General features: G+C 41.1%; 2 protein-coding genes across 2 annotated transcripts; both read left to right on the forward strand.

Annotated features, from left to right (window-relative positions):
• The first annotated feature begins 716 nt into the window (after positions 1 to 716).
• rorcb (RAR-related orphan receptor C b) lies at positions 717 to 14,668 on the forward strand. The gene is made up of 10 exons (XM_056420544.1): positions 717 to 1,144; positions 7,450 to 7,535; positions 7,629 to 7,770; positions 8,269 to 8,796; positions 9,898 to 10,019; positions 10,181 to 10,313; positions 10,545 to 10,652; positions 11,008 to 11,118; positions 11,743 to 11,855; positions 11,957 to 14,668. Exons 1-10 carry the CDS (start codon positions 1,138 to 1,140, stop codon positions 12,116 to 12,118), a joined length of 1,512 nt encoding a protein of 503 aa, XP_056276519.1. The 5' UTR covers positions 717 to 1,137; the 3' UTR covers positions 12,119 to 14,668.
• Positions 14,669 to 15,717: 1,049 nt separating this feature from the next.
• LOC130197714 (endophilin-A2-like) lies at positions 15,718 to 25,961 on the forward strand. Its single transcript, XM_056420548.1, has 8 exons — positions 15,718 to 15,865; positions 18,785 to 18,853; positions 19,017 to 19,233; positions 19,417 to 19,550; positions 19,779 to 19,937; positions 20,541 to 20,644; positions 21,019 to 21,152; positions 23,238 to 25,961. The coding sequence occupies exons 1-8, from the start codon at positions 15,821 to 15,823 to the stop codon at positions 23,423 to 23,425; spliced, it is 1,050 nt and encodes a 349-aa protein (XP_056276523.1). The 5' UTR covers positions 15,718 to 15,820; the 3' UTR covers positions 23,426 to 25,961.
• The last annotated feature ends 29 nt before the right edge of the window (positions 25,962 to 25,990 follow it).

Raw genomic sequence — 25,990 nt, forward strand, 5'->3', positions numbered from 1 at the left:
AACTTTTGAATGGTAGTGTATATCTATAGATCTAGATCTATAGATATATATCTATATCGATATAGATATAGATCGATATAGATCTATATCTATATAGATATTATTGTATCTTTCAGAAATATCACAAGTGCTATTAAAAGTGGGAGTCTTTGGAGAAATGATGTACACTTTCATCAGTGTTCAGGGGTGTTGGGGTAATATTGTTGTATTTATTTTCTGATTAATCATTTATTTATTTTCTGATTAATTGTTCGGTCTATAAATGTCAGCAAGTAGTGAACCGTGTTGATCATGAACCCAAGGTAACATGTCTTATTTATCTGACAGTCTAAAAGTGTATTCTTATGTAAGGACAGGTCTAAATCATTAATGCAATACAGCAAATATTCAGAGAACAAACTGTCAGCTCTCTGACGTGAATGCTTTCCATGTAACATATTCACTGTTGTTGGTTCAGTGACTAGTGTCCATGATATGCAGCCGGGGAAGTTTCGTAAACACCGCGCTGTCATGTCTGTTGAAAAGCAGAACTGTCTGTTGTTCTAATTGCTCTTCTATCAACTTCCGGGAATGATTGTCATAATTTCTCACGACAACTGAGCAAGACAGTCAATCTTTGGCCCTGCCACCTTAAACTCGCTCCTGACTGCGCGTTCCCGCGAGAACTGCGAAAGGAGCTGTCGGCAGTGAGATCATGGGAGAGTCCAAGCTTGGAGAAAGTAGGTTAGCAGGGTAGACCGAGAGGAAAGCAGGCAGAGAGTCAGATCGCAGAAGGGGGGGTCCGATCACCGGTCGTCCACCCTGGGACTATTCTGTCAAAAAAAGTTGAGCACAATCTCTTCACCAATGCGCCGACACGGTTACGATGCGACCCAGAGAGACTTTATTCACTCTTTTGTTTTGGTCGGACTTGACCGAGCGATAGACGAGCGGAGTTACGGGTAGGTTTTTTTCTCCTCTTTCTTTTTTTTTGGTCGGGCTTTACGAAAGCTGTCTGCAGCCGGAACAAAGTTCATATTTACACAGCCAGTTGACTGTGTCTCCAGCAGTGTATTCTCCTCGATCCGGCCACATACATTAACCCCATGTAGCACAGGTTTTTTTGTAACCTTCAGCCAAGAGAAAGAAAACATCAAAATGAGAGGTAAGTTGATTTTATTTTGTCATACATATGTGCATGTGTAATTGAACTTGAATGGTGAAGAACCACGGTGTGTGTTCGTCGGCGCTTGGACGACCTCATGTATGCGCACGGGGACTTTAGTGCGCGTGTTTTTCCACCCCGTGTGCATTAATCCCTGTAGCTGCAGAGAGCCCGAGGCGACATGCTCAACGCTGAAGTTCTGCATGCACCGATGAACAGCTGGAAGCATGTGCACGCATGAGAATGTATTCAACAGGATAGTTGTGTATCAGCTCTCAGTCTGTGGGTTGTGAAATCAGTCCAAGGCACACACGCGTAATTGTGTGATTCATGGCGCTGCCAAATGTGATTATTATTTGTGTTTAAGAAATATGAGTAATATCTCATCTGGAAGTCCATCTGTGAAATTGGCCAAGGAATCCACGTTAGAGTTATGCAATAGTGAGAGGACGGGGCATCGGAGGAGGTTGTTGTTAATCCAAACTGTATTATGTAATCGAGCTATAATGCAAATTCATCAGGTTTCTGACAGCAACCAACAAGAGAATAACGTGTAACGCCATTTTGATATTCAATCTTCTCATTTCGTGATATTTTATATTATTGGAAAAAATTCTGTAGATGTTCCTAAACTTTTCTTCTTTTTTTGCGTTGGCTTTTTAAGAGAAATCTGTGTTGGGGCAGTTGTGTGACGTTGTTGTGTGATGGCTGTGACAGCATGGCCTACTGTGTGAGTGCGCAGAGGGAGAGGGATCTGGCTGTTCCACTGACCTAGTTATGTCACCCAACATTATCCAGCATATGCAGCGGAGGGAGGAGGAGCGGCTCTAGGAAGCGCCATGTGCGGTTACTGGCGCGCACTGACGGTCGGCCTTCAATGTGTCACTGCAATGCCAGGCTGAGCTTGAACTTGGGCAGAGGGCAGCAGATAATTGTTATTTACAAGGACGTTTGTTTATTATCTGGAACATCCGAATATAATTTATTGAAATAGCCCAGTAATAAAACAATAGGCCCAAAATAAGCAATATAGTTTACTTACATTTTTACATATAATCTATAGAAGACGATCACAACAATCTTCATGCCCCAGTAAATATCAAAGTTGAATTAATGTTGGTCTTAATATTTACGAATGTGTGGGTACGGTTTGTGTTTCGTTTTTGACAGGGGAGGAAAGAGATGGATTTTCTAGGGAGGGAGGAAGAGAGGAAGAAGCTTAGGGGGGCTCTGGTGGAGGGAGGCTCCATTTCTGGCAGGATATCCAAATGTAAACAAACCATGGTTATTTCTTAGCTCACTGCACTAAACATGTAGGTTAGTTCCTCAACCTGCCGATTCCTCATAGAAACGCATGTCAGCGGTTTTGTCCCAGTTTGAACATGCACGCATATTTCCAGTCATAATTGGTCTAAATTATTGAGTCATTCCAACAGATTTGGCATGCTGACAGACTTTTAGAGGCCTGCCGTGATCTCTGGACCCTCGACAATTCCTGTGGTATATTGTACTGGATAGCAGTGTGAACTTCTGCAGAATGTATTTATATGTTTTACATAAAACAGAGTGAAAGATCATAGGGTATAAACACATTGACACCTGGTAGAAGAGGCCTATGAAATTCTTGGCTCTGTTCAAATCCCCCCTCTTTGTGCCTCAGCATGGCCTCCACTGGTATTTGCATCTTTTATAGAGCCCCTTGATTTGAATACACCAGCAGCCAGAATGTATATATGTGCTATGAGTCTGTGAGGGAAGTTTAACATACAGTATTTAGCTTTTCAAGTTGTACCATCCTTGGTGGGTGAAATGTAATTATTTTGCGGGAGCTATGTGCTACAAGGTATCGAGCGTAATCTATCAGACGGTTCATAGATTCCCGCCGAGGGTGGGAAAACAAAGTGGGTTTTGTTTTTAAACATATCTGAGAATATATTTGCTCTTGTAAACGCCTCGATATAGAATAATCAGGAAAGCATTCCCGTACTCTTAACATGACTTCAAAAGATGAAAAAGCAACAAGGCTACCACAGTGGATCGTTGTAATGCAGCTCTATGCTGCACTGAAAGCCTACACCCAACTGTGAGGCATGACACAACAAGTGCTTCAGCATTGCTAATATGTATCGGAGCCAAGCCCAGGGCCCCTCGCCTCCTATAGAGTGTCTCTTCTCGTGCTGTCAGTTATTCTTATACCGAGGTAATGAAAAGAACCGAAAATAATTTGATGGAGCCTCGCGTCAATCTGATGTTCAAGGGCATTTAGCTTGAGTCTGCATGGTATTGTGACTTGCATAATAATCAAACCCCCTTGACTGACAACAGGTTATACGATAATAAAACAGAGGAGTGATGTGTGGTGGTGATCTTGTGGTGGGTCTTTATGTATCTCATTTCTTTTAAGATATATTGGCACACTGACATACTGCCTGTATTACTTACGGGCCAGGGGGCCCCTGCTGGGGGATTACTGGCTGCTTGTTTCGCATTAGATACCACGAAGTGAGGAGTTGGAAGCAAAACGTCAGTGATTTGTCTCGGCGTCTCACTACCCCACCTCTACTGAAGTAGCCTTTTGTAGAGATAACAAAGTTAGACATTTAGCCGGCTGATGAACGCACTGGGCCCAACGTATTTGGGAACAGACACTTACAGTTTAGCTTCAGTCTTTTCTTTCTTTTTGTAAGTCTCACAAGGTATAGCCGTCCGACTGCTCAAACACTGGCTACTCAACACCATTCTTTATTTGCCTTTTGTGACATTTTATTTCACGGCAGTAATGAGTTAGTGGGTAAAAGAAAAGTAAAGAGCTGCATGCAGCCCTCATTCCTTATGTTAGCAAAAAGCAGGTTTGGTATTATTTATTGATCTTCTTGGAATGCAGCCTCTCGCTGCAGAGCTAAAGGTCAGATGCCTAAGACTGGTCTTTTATCACAGGTCAACAATGATATTTAGGGTTAACGGTAAATGTTGATTTTAACATTAGTGTGGCTTCTGCTCCTGTGTCTCTATCAGCATTGTTAGACACTTCAATGTGTAACATGTGTTAAGTAAGCTCATCATGCCTGGGCGTTTATCTTATAACAGCAGTGTATTCTGGAGCTATTAAATGATTATTCAACTAATCGTTTAGTAGATAGACAGAAAGTCACATTCACTTTTGAAGCAATAATACAGAAAGTTAACATGTTGCAGCCTCTCAGATTTGCATAAATGGTAGTTTATTTCATTAAACTAAATAGTGTTGGTGTTTTGGTGAGTTGATCGATTGTTTTGGCCATGTTCAACTATTTCTTTGACGTTGTTTACAGTAAATGATTAATAAAGGAAATAATGGTTATGAGTATTCAATTATTAAAATAATTGTTAGCTGCAATCCTAGTTTTGCGTCTCTATTGGCACAGCGCTACAAGTCTTCGAGACGTCAACGCTCATTTTAATAACTAAGGATGGGTCGAATGCAGAGAGGAATTTCCCCACTGGGATAAATAAAAGTGTACATTTCTTTCTTTCTGTACTTATTGAATCACCATATGTAGGTAATTGGTTTAACTGAATAGTACATGTTCATCTATGAAGTTGAAACAAGATGATCACATTAAATAAGGGAACACAAAGGATACACATATGTCACTGTCTCTGGGTTGTGCCTGGATATCTGCAGAGCGTCAGAGAAAAGGAGTTAGAAAGCACGTATGTGTGGTTGTTGCAAAAATGGTGGGTGGCTGTCTGCACAGGACCAGAATAGATTGGGTTGAAGAAGAGGCTCAATGTCAAAGACAGGGGAGCGTGGAGTGGGTCGAATAACTGACATTCAAGTTCCGACTTTGTCTGCTCTGAGCGGACGGTTGCCAGATATATAGTTTGAGCTATTAGTCAAATATAATGGGATGTCTCATTAATTAAACAGCACAATGGTTATTGCAAATAGTCCGAAGGGAAATTAATGCAGATCTGTGTTTGGTATTAGCTGAACTGTTGAGTGTCGTTTGTCAAGGCTTATTATCATTGCCTTGCTTGGTTAATTTTATTGCAATGCAACAGCTTTCTGATTTGACTCTACGAGCCTTCGGGGACATGTTTAATGGGAGAGTCTGAGCATTGTTCAACTCCACCTTTTTTAAAACAGGTTTGCGGAGAGCCGGACAGTGCGTGCCCCCCTCCTCCCTCTCCCCCTGCAGTGAGAAAGTGTGTCAGTAGGACAGAATGTCCACATGGGCTGACAGGCCACAGCGCCCGATTGACGGAGGACCCAGCCAATACCAAGGAGGCTGCGAACGCTGCTCAGCCAGTGGAGAAGAGAGTTTGGGGAGGGGCGGGGTGTCGGTGTTGCCTGCTGAATGAGTATTGTGAGGAATGCTCACAGACAAGTTATATAATCGTGAGATGAGGGAGGGGTGGAGGGGAACCTGAGCGAAAGAGAGGAAGGGAGATAATTTTCCATTGCTTGCCTGCAGCTGCTCTGATCACTTGGAGTATTTTAGTCAACAGTTTGAGAGGAGGAACAGCCGACTGTGTCATTAAAGGGGGAAACAAATGGAAAGTTCCAGTACCTAAGAGTGCAACGACGCTCCCACAATCATAAACCTCCTTGTTTTTCCAGACATCATTCTCAAAAGTGGTATAAAAGAGATTTAGTAAATCAGTCTAAGATTGTAAACCGAAGAGCTGAGCAAAGAGCATCTTCAGATGTAGCTGCTGCTGTTGGTTTTTCCCTTGGTCAATAAGTAGGGAGTCGTTGTGTATGTGTGCAAGTGTCATGTGATTCCTTATCTGTTTGTGTACTCTGTTCCCTCATGGGGGCCACATGAAGGGTGCAGTCAATCAAAGTTCATTGCAAGTTATCTTACTGCATGTGCTTATTGTTGCTGGGTAGTTGCCATCAGCAGAAAAAGGAATACAAAATATGTGCCTAATTTGAGCCTCCAATGTTGCTCACTCTGGACTAAATACACGTAAAATGTGTTTTTGTCTTTGATTACAACACATTGGTGTATAGTACAGGTTTGGGTTTTGTCTCCACATGAAAGTTGGTCCTGATTTTTGCAAGCATTAGAGAAAGCGATGTGGAGTATCAAAGCTAATGAGTCATGTTTTAACCAGAAGGACTGACCTCTGGATCTCAGACTGGACTCGCACTCAAAGGGGACTGCCATGAAATGTATCCGTGTCAAAAACCTTCTTACATTGTCACTAAAATCTTAAAGAAACTCATTCTGAAAGTATAGATTTTAGTAGAGATTTTAAAACTCCTTGCAGCTGCATTTGTATCAGCTGGCGTTGGCTCAGTGAACACAGAGTTACAGCAGTGTAACTGACAGGATACACGCAGAGCTGACCTTTTCAAGGCCTACAGAAGATACAAAGGCTAGCTGGAGAAAACGTGACAGCAAAACATGAATGACCCACAAGAGAGCCTGGAATATATTTTATATTACAGTCCTGGAGAAGCTGCCAAGGATTACAATAAAATGATCTAATCTTTTTGTTCATTAAGCAAGTGGAAGTTCAGTTACAGTCAGCACTTTAAAGACTCATGAACACAGGATTATCTGGACATGTTGTCGGGTTTAAGTTGGACCAACTTTAAAGCTGTATCATTAGCCTACCGTTGGAAATAGATAATGTATTAACAATACGCCCAAAGGTATACAAATAAATGAATATTAAGATAACGATAAAGAGGTTTTTATTGTCATTGTTGTTATACAACGGAATTTAGTTTGATGGCCCACAGCCAGCCAGTTACAGCATACAACAAGTTGAGAGTTATGTGTCTCTTGAAAAGAGTATTGGGAGATGCATAATTGATTACTTGGGAACACCAGAAGAGGAAGAGGCCATTTCAAATACAACACAAACAAAACTTTAACCAGTAAAGTAAGCAAAAACGGGTAACACCTTCGCTCAAACCAAAGAGGATACGAAGAAAACAAACACCAGAATCAGCAGTGATCAATAAATCCTTATTTATTTTGATAATAACAGTTGAAGAGTTGAGAATATCACAGAAGTCTGACATCTGACTGGAGTTTCTCAAAAGAATTCTTCAGAAAGAAAACATCCACAGAATCTTAAATAAAGTCGGGTCCGCAATGTGAAATATTGACTTTCTCTGAAAGTGTTGTTTTGAATGAATAGATTATGTTACCCAATGTTCTATTGATGATTAGATAAGAACTGTATTGGAAACCGTCCACAGCATGACCTGCTGCACTTCGCTATCAAATATTAATGTATTGTTTAATCTCCAGTTCCCTTTGTATGTAGATCTGACTTCTTTTGTATTGTTTTTGGTCCTGAAGCTCAGATCGAGGTCATCCCCTGTAAGATCTGTGGGGACAAGTCCTCAGGAATCCACTATGGAGTCATCACCTGCGAAGGCTGCAAGGTGAGGAGGAAACACAGCGCGGTAATGAGGCTACCAAAACGTACCTGCAGCCGACCTGTTCTATCTCGCATGTCCTCGTGTGTGTTTGTCCAGGGTTTCTTCCGTCGCAGCCAGCAGAACAACGCGATGTACACTTGTTCCCGCCTGAGGAACTGCCTGATCGACCGAACGAACCGGAACCGCTGCCAGCACTGCCGCCTACAGAAGTGTCTGGCTTTGGGCATGAGCAGAGACGGTAAAGACACGCAGAACGCACTTGAGCCTCTAGTATGCGTTTACCTGGCAAATCCCAGGACGCGTGTTCCTTCAACTTAAAGCTGACAACGGGAACATTTGAAGCCCTCAGCGCTTATGTTTCACATCAGCTTTGGAGAGTACAGTACAGTTAAAATACAGAATACAGGGGGAAGGGGCATGATGTGCTGTCATCATGCAAATAGGATATAGGGACTGGAACATACACTATTATGGATGAGGTGGAAGAAGTATGCGAGCCAGAAATAGCTTACAATTAGATTAAGCTGACAGCCCTAGAAAACAGATGTGACCTGTATTATGTTGGGTCTCGGCAAACTTGCAAATTCTCTGTGCTATATATTTTTTTTAAAGAATAAAATGTGTAATTTATTTCATCCGTTTTTATTTTATCCAGCTAAATGCATTGTAAGATGTCCATAAATTGTTTTGTTTTGTTTGATTGTCTGCTGTAATGAAATGTCTGTCCTCTGTGCAGCGGTCAAGTTTGGTCGTATGTCCAAGAAGCAGCGCGACAGCCTCTACGCTGAGGTGCAAAAGCACCAAAAGTCCCAGGAGTGCGTGGGCTCCGCGGGCGGGGCCGCCACGGCTCTGTCCATGCCTAATAAAGACGGTGTCTGTGGCGGTGGAGCGGAGGACCGTGAAGAGGGTCTGAGCCGGTCCTACAGCAGCGGGGGCTCCAGCTCCACCCTCAGCGACCTGGATGACATCGCAGCGCTGCCTGACCTGTTTGACCTGCCGCTGACCCCCAAGGAGTCCAGCGAGTACTGCAGCCTGGAGCTGCACGGCGGCGGGGCCAGCACGGGGAACACCTCCAACTCGTCTTCTGCTTCTTCCTCTTCATCATCCTTGTCCAATCAGAATTCCCCACAGCAGACAATGCTGGACGGGGCAAACGCCACCGGGATCCACCCCTCGCATACACACTCGCTCACGCGTCCGCTGCTGAAACGCACACAAGCACTGCTGGATCATCTGCCTGACGACTGCTCCATAACAGACCTTGGTGAGTACTGACGGATAATTAATAAATGATGTGTTAATGTGTACGAGTATACCTCGAACTCTCAAATAGTGGTCGAGGTTGTTCTGTACTTTAATGAAGAGAGAATCAGACCTTTACTTGAGATTAATATGATGAAATATTTGAAGAGATAGGTATTTATTTCTGAGGTTACCTTTTTGAATGTTGTCATGTTGCTCCTGAACAGAAGTTCAGGCAGCATTATTATTTTCCTTGTGACGCATTTGCCATAACGTTTGGCTTTCAGTAGCAACAATTTAACAATGAGATGGTAAAAGCAAATTTATCATAATTAATAATCCAGAAGAAATAAAAGTAAAAGAAAAGAAAATGGCATGTTATGCTGTTGGATATATAATACTATGACGATCTGGTACAGTTACTCTTTTTTTTCCCCATTATTATTATCTTTTATTTTAGAATTTATAGTAAATCATGAATAAAATGCAATAACAGAACATCTAATCAAAAGCTGTGATTTAATAAAACACTAAGATGAAGCACAAGGACATCTCTTATAAACAGGCGAGCAATAAAAGAAGAACCAGAATGAGTTGTGGCAGATAAAACGGGACAAGGACCAGAAGTAATGGTCAAGTCGAGTAATATGAAGAAGGCAAGTTATAATGATGAATAATATCAAAAACAGGGACAGATAAAGGGAGCATAGTCGAGTGGTATTTCTAAAGGTTAGGATGCAAAGATGTTTTTAGAGAAGCGTCTCTAAAGGCCTTGAGAAAGAATACATTAGTATTTTATTTCACATCTTTATGGTTGCTGGCTACACCAAACTGCAAGAGGGCTTTGAATAGTGCTCTGAGGACTTTTAAAGGAAGCAATGAGTAAACACTGACTGGTGGGTATCATGAGTGCAGGAGGAGGAAAAGATCCAAACATCTCCAGAGGTAAAATAAGTAGATGAGCCGTTATCCCTCGATCTTGTGAGGAGCATCAGTAGCGTACGTAACTAGAGACTAAGAGTGGTGCTCAGCATCTCGTTATCCAACCTGCTGCCGCCACAAACAGTGTGAGAAAATGCCGATGCTTATCTGTGTGTTTGTGTGTGTGTGTGTGTTTCCACAGAGCGCATAACTCAGAGTATTCTCAAGTCTCACTTGGAGACGTGTCAGCACAGCGCTGAGGACATGAAGAGATTCACCTGGGCACAATACACACCTGAGGAAACACGTGCTTTTCAAAACAAGGTACTGGATGGATTCCACGTGTGGTTTGTCTCATGTGTAACATCTCAGTGTCGGCCTGCTATGGGTCATTTCTGAAGTGTTTAAAATGCAATATTACCTATCTTTTGCTGATGTGATGTCCGTAGACTTCTCACATCTCTTTTTGTTGTCACTTTTTCCAGGCAGCTGAGTGGATGTGGCAGCAGTGTGCACACCACATCACCAATGCCATTCAGTATGTGGTGGAGTTTGCCAAACGCATTGCTGGCTTCATGGACCTGTGCCAGAATGATCAGATTATATTGCTGAAAGCAGGTCAGTGCACAGATCTCAAATACGTTGCAAAGTAAACAAAGTCTGAAACGTGCAAACTTCTGTTCCTTCCTGTTTGTTTGTTTGTTTGTTTTATTTTTCGGCCCCATCTTTGGGAATATTCCTGTTATCTTGTTGACTTTTAAATGGTTCAGAAATGTCATTTCATCTGCTGTGCACTAATCTGTCTCTTCTTTATCCATGTCTTTGCCTCTATCTGTGGCTACCCTTCAGGCTGTCTCGAGGTCCTGCTGATCCGGATGTGCCGAGCTTTCAACGTCAACAACAACACCATTTTCTTCAATGGAAAGTTTGCCCTGGCTCAATTCTTCACAGCACTCGGTGAGGATCTGATATTATAGATGTGTGAGCTCTCAAGGATTCAGACATTTTACAGGGTGACACAGGGAAGCCTCTCGGGTTTCTCACTCTTTATGTAAATTAGAATGTCTTTTTCACACACACTTTCATCATTTATGCCAAAGAAAATGCATCTGCACTGACTAAAGTAATTCATTATTTTGAATGGCAAGTGCGGCAATTTGTCCAAAACGACTCTATAAGACCGTCATCTTTACTCTGATCAACAACAAAACTGTCTTTGAAGAGACGTACTTTAAAGCCTCCAGCTGGAGCTGAGGAGTAACCAAACTATTATTGTCAACAATTAAAGTATTGATTTCCTGTGTGTATGCAGGTTGTGATGACCTGGTCAGTGCAGTGTTCGACCTGGGGAAAGGACTCTGCCGTCTACAGCTGTCTGATGAAGAGATGGCTCTGTTCAGCGCTGCTGTTCTTCTTTGTCCAGGTGATTATTTCCTCCTTTATCTCTTTCTCGCTCTCTCATACAATACAATACCTACATAGAAGTGCACATAATACTGCCAAATCATAGTCGTCTATAATAGACTATTCAATGGTGTTCCTTCCTTTTGAAGGCCACAGTGATATTCAAGTGTCAGTGGCAGATGTGCATTCTGAACATACACATGTTTTTTGTTGTAGTCTTACACATGTAGGGTTTCAATTATTTCTTTGCAGATTATTTCATTCGTTTTTCATTCTACTGTTTATTTTCCCCCATGTGTCTACGTATCAACTTCTGACTTTAGAAAGCAAAGACGTAACTTAATGCATGCCGTCGTCTCTCAATTAATGCTGAACATCTTTAAAAGCAGCAGCCCGTCGAGCCTTTTATCCTGTGTAGCCATACAATGAACTCACAACCCGATTGTAAATATTAATGGAGTTTCCAAGCATATTACATGTGTCTGTATGTATGAATTTTTGGGTAACATGTAAAAATGATGCGCAAGACTTGATTGAATGGTACATAGAACCATATACCAGATATACTGTCAGACAATGTGTATTGAAGTTACTTCAAGAGGAACACAACTGTATGTTAATGGCAATATTTTATATCCTGTAGATCGGCACTGGCTAACAGAAGGCCAAAAGATTAAAAACCTCCAGGAGAAGGTCTACCTGGCTCTGCAGCACAGTCTACACAAGAGTGGAGCTTCTGACGAGAAACTGGACAAGGTAAAGACGAGCAGTCACAACTCCTTCTGAACAAAAACAAAAGTACACGAATGAAGAAACGCATGCAATAACTTACCTTTGTATATCTTCTTCCCATGCAGTTGGTGTCCAAGCTGCCCATGATGAAGTCTATCTGTAACCTCCATGTAGATAAACTTGAGTTTTTCCGTTTGGTCCACCCAGAGACCGCCTACAGTTTCCCACCACTGTACCGGGAAGTGTTTGGCAGCGAGATGTCTCTGCCGGACTCCACCAACAGCTAGACAGAAAGACAAACAAAGACAGATGGAGAGTGTATTAAAAAGTAGGGAAACAAAATGGAAAGACAGAAAAGGATAAGAGATGTTGAAGCTCCAAAACCAGCAGTTAAGGGACAATCCAGGACTTTAACCCTCCTGTTGCCTTAGGGTCAATTTGACCCGATTCAATGTTTAACCCTCCTGTTACCTTTATATTTACTAACATATTTTACCCTTTGGGTTCAATTTGACGCCAGCAATTAAAACCTCCAGAAAATTATTAGAATTAATATTGTTTTCTAAGTTTAAGTGTGAGGCACTTTATGTTTGTTTGTTGACTACCGAAAGAACACCGACATTAAACATTGAATTAACCCTAAGGCGGCAGGAGGGTTAAATATTGATTCGGGTCAAATTGACCCTAAGGCAACACAAGGGTTAAGTACTCCGTCTCCCATGATCCCAAAGAAGTCCTCTACTTTCCCAGCAGGCCAAGCACCTTACACTACAGGCCACACACGCTCATGGTCCTCTGCATATTGTAGCATTAACAACAAGCGGCTGGGCATCGTAATAATAACAGCCCACTAGACGTGAGACACTTGTTTAACATCAGATCCACCCAACCAGTTATGAATGTACCTCATCAATGAGCACCAGTGCACAAGCCAGAACCCAACAACAGTGAAACCTGCCACTCTCAGACAGTTGTACACAAAGTATTAGAATTAAATCAATATTTGTTTCTATATTAATACATCTCTGTATGGTACGCCTGCATATTCATACAGACAATATCCTATGACATGACCATCACTAAGGGACCAAGATCTTGAGTCATTTTCTCTGGTATGAAACACACACATGACTCTCAACCTCTTTAATCAGCTGAGAACCAGTTTCACGCACACTTTCACACCCAGTTAGACAGTGTTCGGTGCTGCCTATTTGTAGGCACTTGTAATGCAATGAGAAACCTCAGTCCCACACACCCCTTTCCTTGTAAATGCCACTTAGAGACAGGACAAGATGAAATTATCTTTAATTTATATACACATTTATAAACAAATATTTTAAATCAGAATGTAAATAGATGACTATATAAGTATATATTGAGAGAGTTGGTGAGTTCAGAGAGAGAGGGAAAGAGAAGTGCGTAGTAGGATATAGAGAAAAGATGGATTTTTCAGGAAAGCTGATCGTTGGAATCAAATTGTTTTCTGGACAACTTCCCCTCTTGGCATTTCTCTCAGGTTTCCATGGCAACACTCCCCTCTTGCACTGACGGCAAAACCCAGCTGGGTTAGTGGAGTTCATCACGCAAGCGACAGGATGGACCCTTGTTGCAGATGTGACACAGCAGGGGGGGGGGGGGGGGGCAGTGTACCCAAACAAAAATGAAAAAAAACATTGCATTTAAATGACTTTTCAGTTTGCGCTGTTGCGCCCTGCCTAAAGACACGAGACACAAGGACACGAAGGAGAAGAGAAAGCAAGGCAAAAGATGACTTCATGAACTATATAATAAATGGGATACACAGGTTATCCTCCACCTGTTTCTAACCAGCAGTCAGTGTCGTGTAAATATCTTTCACTGACAATGTTTTAGTTGGGGAAAGGCCAGAACAAAGATGATCCATAAAGTGTATCATAAACCCTCCTTGCTGGTTGAAAAAACTATTATTTTGTAAATTTGCTGTTCCTCTCTCCCTTCGTCCCTATCCCAACACTTGTCCAAACACCAAGCACTTATACTTTCATAATCCTCACTGGACACTAGTCTAAGGACAGACAGAGCTCCCAGCTGCCCCCCTGAGTTGGACATCAATGCCAGTAAGACTTTAAAGTAAGTTAGTTTTATTATTTTAGTTTTTTATTCCATAGCCGACACACAAGGTCACCCATAACTGTTTACATTTTTCATGTCCATACATAACACACTGATAATAATGTCTTACTCAGGGTGCTGTGAAGTTCATGAGCAGAGTCTGAGGACCTTCTGCCTCCCGCTCAGGGACATGGCTGTGGTCTCATGCCCCTTTTTATTACCAGAGTCGTCCTTTAGCCTTGCGCTCCTCACACCTTTTCACCTAGATACATAAATAAGACCTTTAACCATAATCACTGTGGACGTAAGTTCTATTTTTGTGAATGTCACTCATAAAGTGTCCACGCCCTTCCCATGTGTCCTAATATTGTGAAATCAAATTTACAAGACATAGGAAATTTAAAACAATTAAAAATCAGTTAGCATTAAAGATTACTACATTGTTGTATCTTTTTGCTCTGATTTTCATGTGTCAGTCTTATTCACCTTTTTCTTTATGTCTACACTTTTGTCTTGTAATGTCTGTGATGTATTTTTTTTTATTGACGAAAGACTAGGTAGCCTACAAACAAAAAATAATAGTTTGTCTCCCTTCTCTTTCCCTGTATGACAAAATGTACAAGAGGTATATTACTAGTCCAAAAGTAACTGAGTTACACATGTGCAGCTCTATATATATTGTTGCCCAATGGGATACATTATATGTGGTTTTAAGAATGTAATAAATGGTTTCTTTTTCTTTTGAATTGGTTCATTGAGTCTTTTTTTAGCTGAATTTGGTATTTGTGTTTATACACATGTAAGATGGGTGTTTGATCATGGGTAGTCAACTGACTTAAAAAAAAGTATCTTCCACAACACTGATAAGTTAATTTCAAACAATCTTTTATAAATCTACAAATCCATGATAGCAGCTTCTTTTTAGGATGTCCTGCCTTTCTCTGTTATATATCTGAAATGAAATAGCATCGTTTAACCTTTAAAGTTGAATGTGAAATGTCAAGCTTACCTTGAAAATACTAGTTTGACCATAACAGTCTCATCATAAGGGCTATTTTACAGCTTTTTCTGGAGCTTTCAATCACCTCTCCTCTTCCTTCCTTAGAGAAATGAGATTGTTCAGACTAAGGACCTGAGAAATTTGAAAGTTTCAATACTAGTTTTACTATCGATTTACGTAACCCCAAAGAAGCAGCAATATACAGTAAAGTAATGTTTTATGGGCCTTAAGGGGCGTCTGTCTCAGTTGTAGTCAAAGTGTAAGTGTTGTGTTTTCTGACCCACTTAATCGGCTCGGACGGGGCTCCCACTCATGAAGATGGGGCCAGGAACTTGTGGTTACCTAGCAAGTTTTAAATCCACACAGTGTTGCCAGGTCCGTGGTTTTCCCGCGGAATTGGGCTACTTTTGAAGTGTTGCCGCGGGTTGAATTTGTTGTCCGCTGGTTCGGGTAGACCTATTTTGCATGCAAATTACATGAATATCTTGAAATAAAAATCCATATTTTAAATGAAATAATTTATTTATACCCAAATCCTACCAAACTGACTCCAGATCAGCACGTACACACATGGACATGGACTTTAAAAGCAGTGTATATGGTTTGGCACGGGCATATTTTTAGTTCTGATATTGGGCTGGTTTTTGGGCTGGTTTTATTGGCCATTGGGCTGGTTTTGGGGCTGGTTTTGATTGGCCATTAGGCTGGATTTGGGCTGGTTTTGATTGGCCATTGGGCTGGTTTTGTCACACAGACCTGGCAACCCTGCATCCACAGTACAACGTTGGGAGACGTGTTGCGCGGCTGCTGCTTGTGCTGTAAACTTCAAACTAACGGCAACTATTTTAAAACACGATTCCCCCTTTCGAGGTCCAGGTGGCAACACTGACGGTGCAAGATGTCCGTGGCAGGATTTAAGAAGCAATTCTACAAAGCCAGTCAGGTAAAAAGCGCGACTTGGAATAGACACGAATGTTAGCCGATAGCTTAGCTCAGGCTAACTGTCTACTTGTATTGCTAGTTTACGCTAGCTTGAAGCTAACCGTAGCTGGTTAACCACAGTGGTGACGTTAGTTGCCAGCTAACAGTTGAATATTGACGATAGCTAACGTTATAAGACACGCTTTAACTTGTTGAAAAGTGCACAAATAGCGTCAGCTATATTGTTGTTGAACTCTGAAGTAACTGTCAAACGTGTTGCGGCTCATTAAAAAAATTGTTTTGCCGTTAGTCTCTATAGTTTTCATCGCTGTAATGTAGCACTTCCATTATTGGGGTAAATTAAGACTAGGACTGAGTTAGGCTAACGTTGTTGTTATGTTTATTTAGTTTGCTGAGAAGTTTTCGTCGAACAAAATTATTCTTCACTTTTCACTGAAGTAACGTCTGAATACAAGTTTACTTCTTTCTGACACGGAACTGTGAGAGAAGGGATCTCTGGTTGGGTTGTTGCTCTCCTCGTGTTTTGCTGTGATGTTAAAGAGCGGGGAGATCATCTCTTGTTAACACTCTAAACTTATGTTCATGTGTGTTTTCTAACGTGCTGGATTACACAATCTTTTCAAAACTCTTGTCTCACAACAAATTGGCCAACGAGTTGTGATACTATAGTTCAAATTGCACGACTCATGTTTGCTGTCATCTCTCAACTGCAAGTGTCTCCTATGTTTCCAATAATATAATTGAGACAACCTTTGAACCATGGATTACATCATGACAGTCAATATGTATTTATGTAAATTAGAATATTACCACACCTCTTTACCCTGACGTTATTAAATTACAGTCCTGATCTGAAGTATGTTATTTATCTCTCACAAATTACAATCTGCAATGTCATATAGACACTGATATTAACTATCATATGAACTATTGGCTCATGTTTATATCTTTGGCGATACAGTTTCCTTTGACGTAGCATGAATATTAAAGTTATAGCACAAGTTACCTCCTGACAGATGGATATGAGAGCTTAGAGAAGCAAGTCACATATTTACTCATATGGACGTGTCTGTCAAATGTCTGCCTGCCAAATAGTGAACAGACATTCACAGTAGTCTGATCATAGAGAAAATCATATTTAATGTATTGAGTCGGGTTTGTCTTGTGCTTTTCATTTTCCAATGGTAGTCATTCCTCTCTGAAAGAAATGTAACTGTTGGCTCTTGAGACGACGATAAACTCACCCCCACAAACATGGAGCTCAACGAAACCGGTGGCCTGTGTTTTGATGACAACTGCTTGCAACAGGTCCTCGCTTTGGCCTAACATTATGTAGCGTGCAAGTGACGCCTCCATTCTCAGTGGGTGTGTGTATTGGAATCCAAGTTATGTGGCTACTTTGCCCAAACAAGCTTCATCCAGTAGACACAGATCAAGTCCGTACATTGACGATACGGCAACAAACCAGGGGTAACTGTGCAGAAAGCTTTTGGAAAATGTAAGCAGTGCTGTTGGATCGATAGCACAATAGTGCAGTGGTGCTGGCCAACTCCCAATGCAAAGTCCTCAGCTATTTGGGCACCGTGCCTTCTGGTAGCACAGGCCTGGCCAACAAGCCCTTCAGGTTATTAAAAAAACAGTGGAGGATTATAATCAGTTTGGTAATTTATTTGACGATTAAGCTCCATGTCATACCGTCATAAAAATATGCTTTATTCAATCAATGATTCAACCGAAATGTCAGCTCGAGGCTGAGCAAACTCGTCTATATATCTCAAATTGTGCACACAGTTTTTTGTATTGTGCACCTGCTCTTTCATGTTCCGCATTCTATTATGTATCTTGCTTTTATTATTGACCAACAAGACTAAACCCACATACTTTCTACAAATGTGCTTATGACCTTATCTTTTTAAACCGTATATTTATTTTACTTATTTAGGTTTATCTTTTAGCAAATCTAAGTAACACAATTTTCTTTAAATAATGTGAAAATAAATGTTATTTAACTATCAGTAACACTCAAGTGTTTCCAAATAGATTACACACTTGAGTCAGACCAGCAACGGCAGGTACATTTATATTTATTACTTACAAAAAACATGAATGAAATGAAGCCAGATGGGCCGCTCAGTTTGTGTTTGTCTGGATTTTACACATCTCCAATTTCACATCTCGTACCGAAAGATTCATTATTGCAATTAAAATGCTGTTTATTAGACTAAATAATTGGGGAACATTTGGTGCAAAATGATGTCCCATGATTCAAATGGCAATCAGTGCTTTGTGTGTTTTCACAGCCACTTACTGTTTCATACAATTACTTTACCACGCCTGTACATTTGATACACTATAGAGATTGATTGATCCATCTGGTCGTAGAGTTTTATCTGCAGTGTGGTGCCGACAGCTGCACGGTTTGAACCAAATGAGAAAACGCACACAATGAGTCTCTGTTGGGCCTGCCTGCAGCCGCTGCATTCGATTTACAAGTTTGTACCTCTGAATGAGAAATGGAAAATGCCACGTGTCAGGATATGAATTAAGAGAGTGTGTGTCTAGTAAAAGTATCCATGGATGTGGCTGTAGTGTAGGAAACTAAAATGGGTGCTGACCTGATGGAAAAAAAGAAAAACCCTGAGCAGAACTCCTTCTGGAATGGAGACTCTTGGTAGAGAGGAAAGTCCAATTGTCAGCATTCCTTCCTTCATGCAGACTTGAGGTTCCTTCACTGACGGAAAACATGGGTACGTCTTGGAATCTGAGAATTGTCTTACCACGTTTGGAAATGGACAGCAGCGTGGCTGTGAAGGTCTGGTTAAAGCCTCGAGACAATCGGTTCCTACCCAGCTGAAGGTTCCTCCCCGTGGCGTTTTCATTCGTCAGTCGACTCTATTGCTGTGATGCTCTGTGTTCACAGATGGTGAGTGAGAAGGTTGGAGGTGCAGAGGGAACCAAACTGGATGAAGACTTCAAGGACCTTGAAAGGGTAATATGCGTATACTTAAAGAAAATATATATATATATACTAAAATCATGAAGAACAACAATATGTTATTTTGTTTGACTGAAAGTCAAATGATGAAGTTGTCTAACACTGGGCATATGCACACATGCATCATTTGTTGTCTCCCTCTAACCTGTTCCACCAGAGAGCAGACATTACCAGCAAAGCTGTGGTGGAAGTCCTCAATAAAACATCCGAGTACCTCCAGCCCAACCCTGCAACAAGAGCTAAGCTCTCCATGCTCAACACGGTGTCCAAAATGCGTGGACAAGTCAACAATCCTGGCTACCCCCAGCCTGAGGGCCTCCTGGGGGAGTGCATGACAAAGTATGGACGGGACATGGGCGAGGAGACCAACTTTGGTATGAACATTGGAGGCATTTTGAGGATGAGGTACAGACGGAAAGAGAGATGAACATTATGGTATATGTTTGTTCATGAGGGTCCATAAATCTACGTATTGTAGAACCAGGGATTATCAGTACCGTGCCTCGCATTGTCTCACACTCCTTAATGCTGGCATTGTGCATGTGTGTGTACTGCAGGTGGGGCTCTAACAGACATTGGAGAGACTATGAAAAGGATGGCTGAGGTCAAGGACTCTCTGGATATTGATGTGAAGCAGAACTTTATTGACCCACTGCAGGCAGTTGCCGAGAAGGATATTAAAGACATTCAGGTAGAATCCAAGAAGCAGAATAACTCCACGTACAGGCCAGACATTGACTAATGAGCTCTGCAGTCGACTGCAATAGGATGGAAATAAGTATTTACTGTCCTGGTGCATAATCTTGAAACTACATAAAAATGGTTAAATCACACTATTTTCTCAAAACTATCATAAACAAGGGAAAATACTGTTCTGCAAAACCACAACCGTTCAATCCCAACTATTTTACACCTTCAGCACCACCTAAAGAAGCTGGAGGGCCGTCGTCTCGACTATGATTATAAAAAGAAACGTCAAGGTAAAATCCCAGATGAAGAGATCAGACAGGCCCTGGAGAAGTTCCATGAGTCCAAAGAGATGGCTGAGAGCTCCATGTACAACCTACTGGAAACAGATGTGAGTAACCTGGACAGACTCGTCACACTTTGCAAATGACTTGAAACCTACTGAACTTGTTTTCACGCTGTGAAAACCGAATTACGTTATGTACACTCCGGGTTTATCTAGTTACATTTGTTTTTTCCAACTAATCTTGTTGCCAATGAATCAGGAAAAATGATGTCAACATGTCCAAATTCAGAAAAACATTGTTTTTAATGATCCATGGTTGGTTTAAAGTGATAAGTAAGCCAACTCATTCAATTATTTATTCTAGTTGCATATCCGTTTCAACTTGTAGAGGGAATGCATGCTGCTTATCAGCTAGTGAGCCACATGTTGCTTCTCTGGGGACCGTGTCAGGTGACATGTCTTTTGTTTCCACAGTGACTTGCAGTATGACCTCGTCAGACCCGTTTTTCTTCTCATTTACCTTTTTCGTACCTGCCATTTTGAGATATTTCAGAGTGAGGTTATTGTGATAAACAAGTCTGACTTGATTGAAACTCATGGAATGATGTGAGACCGGAATGCAACGATGAACCAGTAAAGAATGCTCTGAAGGACGACTGACGTTTCGGTGTTTGGTATCATCCTGAAACCGTTTGTTTGTGCATGTAGGTGGAGCAGGTGAGTCAGCTGTCTTCTTTTGTGGAGTCTCTTCTGCAGTACCACAAACAGGCTTCAGAGATCCTCATGGAGCTCTCGGCCAAACTGAGCGAAAGGTCAGTACCGGGACTATCTGTGGAGGATTGGCACACCTTTTGTATGTTGAGGCTGTGTTCTCTGGCTCATGACAAGGGACGATTAAGATGTACCGTAGTTTCTTCTTCCTATCTGATGACAAGTAATAAATGTCCAGTGGTATCTGATGCTTAGCACAAATCCCTTATTTATTTATAGTTTTGTTTTTTACTTAACAATATAGATTTTTAAAGAAATAGTATATTGAATGTATTTGAAGTTGTAATTGGATTATAGCCCAAGAGAAAATGTATGAACATGTTTGTTTAACCAGTCTGTATCTGTATTTGTGCCCCCCCCCCTCCCCCCACGCCTTGTGAGCTCATCGAGTTAATTTCCTTTTTTCTGACTGCAGGGTGAATGACGCTCAGTCTCGTCCAAAACGTGAATTCACACCCAGACCTAAACCAGTCTATGACTATGGAGAGGTAGAACACTCTAATGGAGGATACCCACCAGCTGCAACGACCCCTCCAGCTTACTCTTCTGGTAAACTAACTAACTTATTATTTTGTTCAGGCGGCAACCCTCGTGTGTGAAGAATACTGTCGATGCGGAAATATCTTAAATTTGCGTTCTCTCCACTGCCCAGCAGGGGGGGACTCCTTTGGTTGCAAAAAGAAGTCTGGCTGTATAGAAGTTACCCTCCTTGTCACTTGATGTATTACCCTCAGTAAACATGAGTTTATGGCCTCAATTGCTAGTTTCAAGTCTTCAATCCAAAAATATGTTGATTTCGTAAATTATTTTTTAATTTAGAGTAAAATAGACTGAGTATGCTTTAGGGCGGGCTACCGTGTTATTGACAGGTCTCTACCATACCAGAGACTATGTGGTCTCTTCGTCACTCCTCCGCCTTCCAAATATGGTCACTTCCGTTTATTGGTTGCAAAAAAGCCAAGATGGCGACGGCCAAATTGATGAATTTGCTGCTTCAAACCCTCAGTCCACAAACCAGTGGGTGACGTCACGATGACTCCGCCCGCTTCTTATAGACAGTATATGATCATGTTAAAGTCTGCAAGTCAATCTCATTCTTAAGACTAATGTGTCTTCCATTTTGCGATATTAACCAGCCCCAGCACAATATCCAGGTCCATCCTTCCAAAGAACCTCCATCAAGAGTCGCCCGTGTGAGTGAGACAGATGAAGATAGCGTGTCACTTCCACAGAACCAGAACGTTTCACTTCTTTCACTTCCACTGGTGCACGTCTGTGTGGCGGAGAGCTGCATGTCGGTGTGATGGTGAAGTCGTTAAATAACATTGTTGAAAGGTGTTTGTCGGTTCCGGCTTGTGATATAGATACTAAAACACATGGTTTGTTGATGTGTGTGTATACAGGACTGTCTCAGAAAATTAGAATATTGTGATGAAGTTCTTTATTTTCTGTAATGCAATTAAATAAACAAATGTCATGCATTCTGGATTCATTACAAATCAACTGAAATATTGCAAGCCTTTTATTCTGATTTATTGCTGATTATGGTTTACAGCTTAAGAAAACTCAAATATCCTATCTCTAAATATTAGAATATCATGAAAAAGTATACTAGTAGGGTATTAAACAAATCACTTGAATTGTCTAATTAACTCGAAACACCTGCAAGGGTTTCCTGAGCCTTGACAAACACTCAGCTGTTATAAATCTTTTTTTTTACTTGGTCTGAGGAAATATTAAAATTTTATGAGATAGGATTTTAGAGTTTTCTTAAGCTGTAAGCCATAATCAGCAATATTAAAAGAATAAAAGGCTTGCAATATTTCAGTTGATTTGTAATGAATCCAGAATGCATGACATTTTTGTTTTTTTAATTGCATTACAGAAAATAAAGAACTTTATCACAATATTCTAATTTTCTGAGACAGTCCTGTATATATGTGTGTGTCAGCAACCCATGTGTGTTTTTTTCATCAGTGACTTGTGTTTTTAATCGGGTTGTGAACCAAATCTAAAATTTTAACCTAAAATGTTTTTTACCTGCAGTAATTCTTTTGCTGATTTGTATGAATCTGTATCCGATAAGATAAGATAATCTTTTATTAGTCCCGCAGTTGGGAAATATAAAGCATTACAGCAGGAAAGGGGTAAAGTGCACACAAGATACAGTAAGATCAAATATAAATAATAGGCAGTAAATGGTAAATAATCTACGGTAACTGAATAATATAGACAATAATCTTAATATGTGTATGCCTGTTCACTAACGGATGATCCTCCTGCACCTCAAGAAGAAAAAAATAGTCATATAACAATATAGTTGACATGAATCTAATATTCTTCACCTCTTCAGTCAAACAGATAATTAATGGCCTAAAAGTTGAACATGGTTTGAGTTTTAGCCGTGTAACATTTCATCCTGAGCTTCAGGAGGATTCTTCCTTCGCACTTACTGGTGACTAACATATATCTGTTTTAATGACTTTGGTTTTATGGTTCTATTGTCTGGTTCTCGTCCTATTGGAAAACACACTGGTGACTCAGGATGTACTTAGCTTATTAAAAAGAAGAAAGCGATCTCTATTTTAACAACACGGCACTATTTGTTTTTTCTCTACTTTGTGTCTCCTGCAGCTGAGCCGTGCTGTAAAGCTCTGTACGACTTTGAGCCCGAGAACGAAGGCGAGCTGGGCTTCCACGAGGGTGACATCATCACCTTGGTCAATCGAATTGATGAGAACTGGTTTGAGGGAGCCATTCGTGGCAAAACAGGATACTTCCCCAACAACTACGTTGAAGTGATGGTACCTCTGCAACACTGAGAACGGCAAAGCAAGAGGGAAATTGCAAGATGGAGAGGATAAATATGTGGATGAATGGAAGTGGATTATCTCTCAATAATCAAAAAATCAAATCTTTATTGTGATTAAAAGGTAAACCAAGAGAGGGACCTAATTTGTAACGATTAGTTATTTTGAGTAAAGGGCCTTTTTTTTTTTTTTGTGTCAGATTCTGTCAAACTTTTTTTTTTTTTACTGAAAGAAGAGAGGGATATTCAGTCAAGAAATGGCACCGCAGTGTGAGCATTTACTATAACCCGAGTATTTACATTCATGCTCTATGCACCTGTGCACTTTCTAAACTACACCTCCACCTGACGGAGCAAGGTCGAGAGAGAATGACATCTTTCACGCCACGCTCGGCTGAATCCACTAAGAAGTGCAAGTAATTTTTCTGTTCTCCTAACCTATTTGATATTCACAGGAGGACTTTTTTTGTTCTATGTATTGTTGATATTGGTACTACACACATGCAAGTATACGCGTGTATTTTTCTAAACACCGTCTTTGACAATCCCAGTTTTCACTTCGGTGCCTTCTGGCTTTAGTTCTGTTGTCTCCAAGGACTAGTGTGAGTCAACATGGAGGGGGGGCCGCCCTCTGGCGATGTTTGAGACAATGCTCCACCGCCCTCTGGTGGTGCTAAAGATCACTCCGAGCTATTGTTTTGGGTGCCACTGTCATGTGGCCTCCAGCTCTTCCCAAATCCATGTTTGGTGTTTTAGTGTGGACTTTCATTTCTTCTAAATAGCTGGAGCCAGTCAACAGGTAACATCGACTGACTGCTGTATGAAATGTGTTTTCATTAGTCCGCCACTACCAATCGGATAAACTGTGGCCGTTTGTTTAAGACCAAAAAGTAGTTTTATAGTCTATTCCAAAGGGCTGGAGGGTTTCCTTAAATATGCTTTAATCACATCAATTTTTGCTACTTAATGATTTACAAACCTTAAATTTACTGACAGCCCTTTCAATGTTTCTACCTGCACTCCACTCTTCACTTAAAGCTTATTATTCCCACCTTCGACGAGACCGCTGGTGTTCATTTAATGAAACGCGTTTTAATACAGCCTAATGCCTGCCAGTCTGCTAAATTGATATTATTTTCAAACACGTTTTCCTTTATACACTTCAAATTTTAAAGAAGAAACTTTGGTTTTCCAATTGAGGTTAACCCACAACAATGCAACTTTATCCCCCACACACACACACACACAAACTTCATTACACTAAACCCATAAGCGTCCTTCAGTTCCTCTGTTTTCTCAGGCTGTATTGATACTGCTGGCAGTGTCGCGCACAATGTTTTTGTGGGCTTTTTACCCAACTGTTTGACAATGAATTTCAGTCTGTTTTTGTTTCCCCCCCATAGTGCTGGGGTAAGCTCGACTTTAGTATTCTAACCTATAATTTGGAGCATGTAAATTACTCTGTGTTTTGTACCTGCCTCAGATTTCAGGCTGAACTGCACCAAATACTGCATAACTATCACCAAACAGTCGGGTACCGAATTTACTAATGATGAGGAAGGCCTCTGCACAATAGCCAGTTTCAGTTTCAATTAAGTCTTTTACAATCGGACTATGGGCTGTGAGGGTTTGTGCCGTTCACTAAAATACCAACTTTCTCTTCCTGTCATGATCCCCTTGTTCGACCCCAGCTCTCCACTCATCTCTGTTTGAACTGGGAACAGACAGGTCTTTTCAGAAGGGAGGCTCACAGTGGATTATGCCCTCCCTCCCCCACTAGCCTTTATTCACCACCTGCCCCTGTACCCCCACCCCCTTTCTCATTATCTGCCCCATCCCAACCCCATGGTGCCTCTGGAGTCTCCTGGTCCACTCCTGGAATAATCTCCTTTTCTTTCTTTTTTTCATCAGTCAGTGCCTCGTACATGTTGTGTTTGCATGTCTCCAATGTTAGGCATGTTCTGTATAGGGGTGTCGTCTTTGGCTGTGTGGTTCAGGTGTGGGTTCACATGCCTCATTACACTAAATAAAAAGCCCTGAGTTTGATGGAGGGTCAGGGGTTCAGGTTGAGCTATTATGCAGCTTGTATAATGTTGTAGTGCAAAGGGCTAAGATATTTGTTTGTGTGCTGCTGCATCTGAAACGGTTGTCTTAATGCCGCGGCTGACATTTATTGCAACACTACAGTCTGTGATTTCTCGTATTGCATCCATAACCTTGAGTCTCAACTATGCAATATTGATAAATGAAGTATTATCTGATTTTTAAGCTTTATTTTATGATGCACAGTCCTAATGGAATACTCTGTGTTCAAACGTAACTGCTTTGCATGAGTCTTCATTGCAGCCTCTGTGTCTTACGCAATGCCTTATTTTTGTAACTGTGACACTGTGGGAAAGGCTAAAAGTGGGATTATCCTGGATTGGTTTTTAGGATATATGGATTACCTCTGTACTAAATGTAATCATCTGTCTATTGTATACTTTTCTTACCTTGTAAAGAAAAATGAATGCTGCATTCACTTCTTCTAATAAATATTAAGTAATGTGGTTCCCGGTGTGTTTTTACAGCCCTGTAA

The sequence above is a fragment of the Pseudoliparis swirei genome, chromosome 8 (assembly GCF_029220125.1).
Source record: "Pseudoliparis swirei isolate HS2019 ecotype Mariana Trench chromosome 8, NWPU_hadal_v1, whole genome shotgun sequence".
Lineage (NCBI taxonomy): Eukaryota > Metazoa > Chordata > Actinopteri > Perciformes > Liparidae > Pseudoliparis > Pseudoliparis swirei.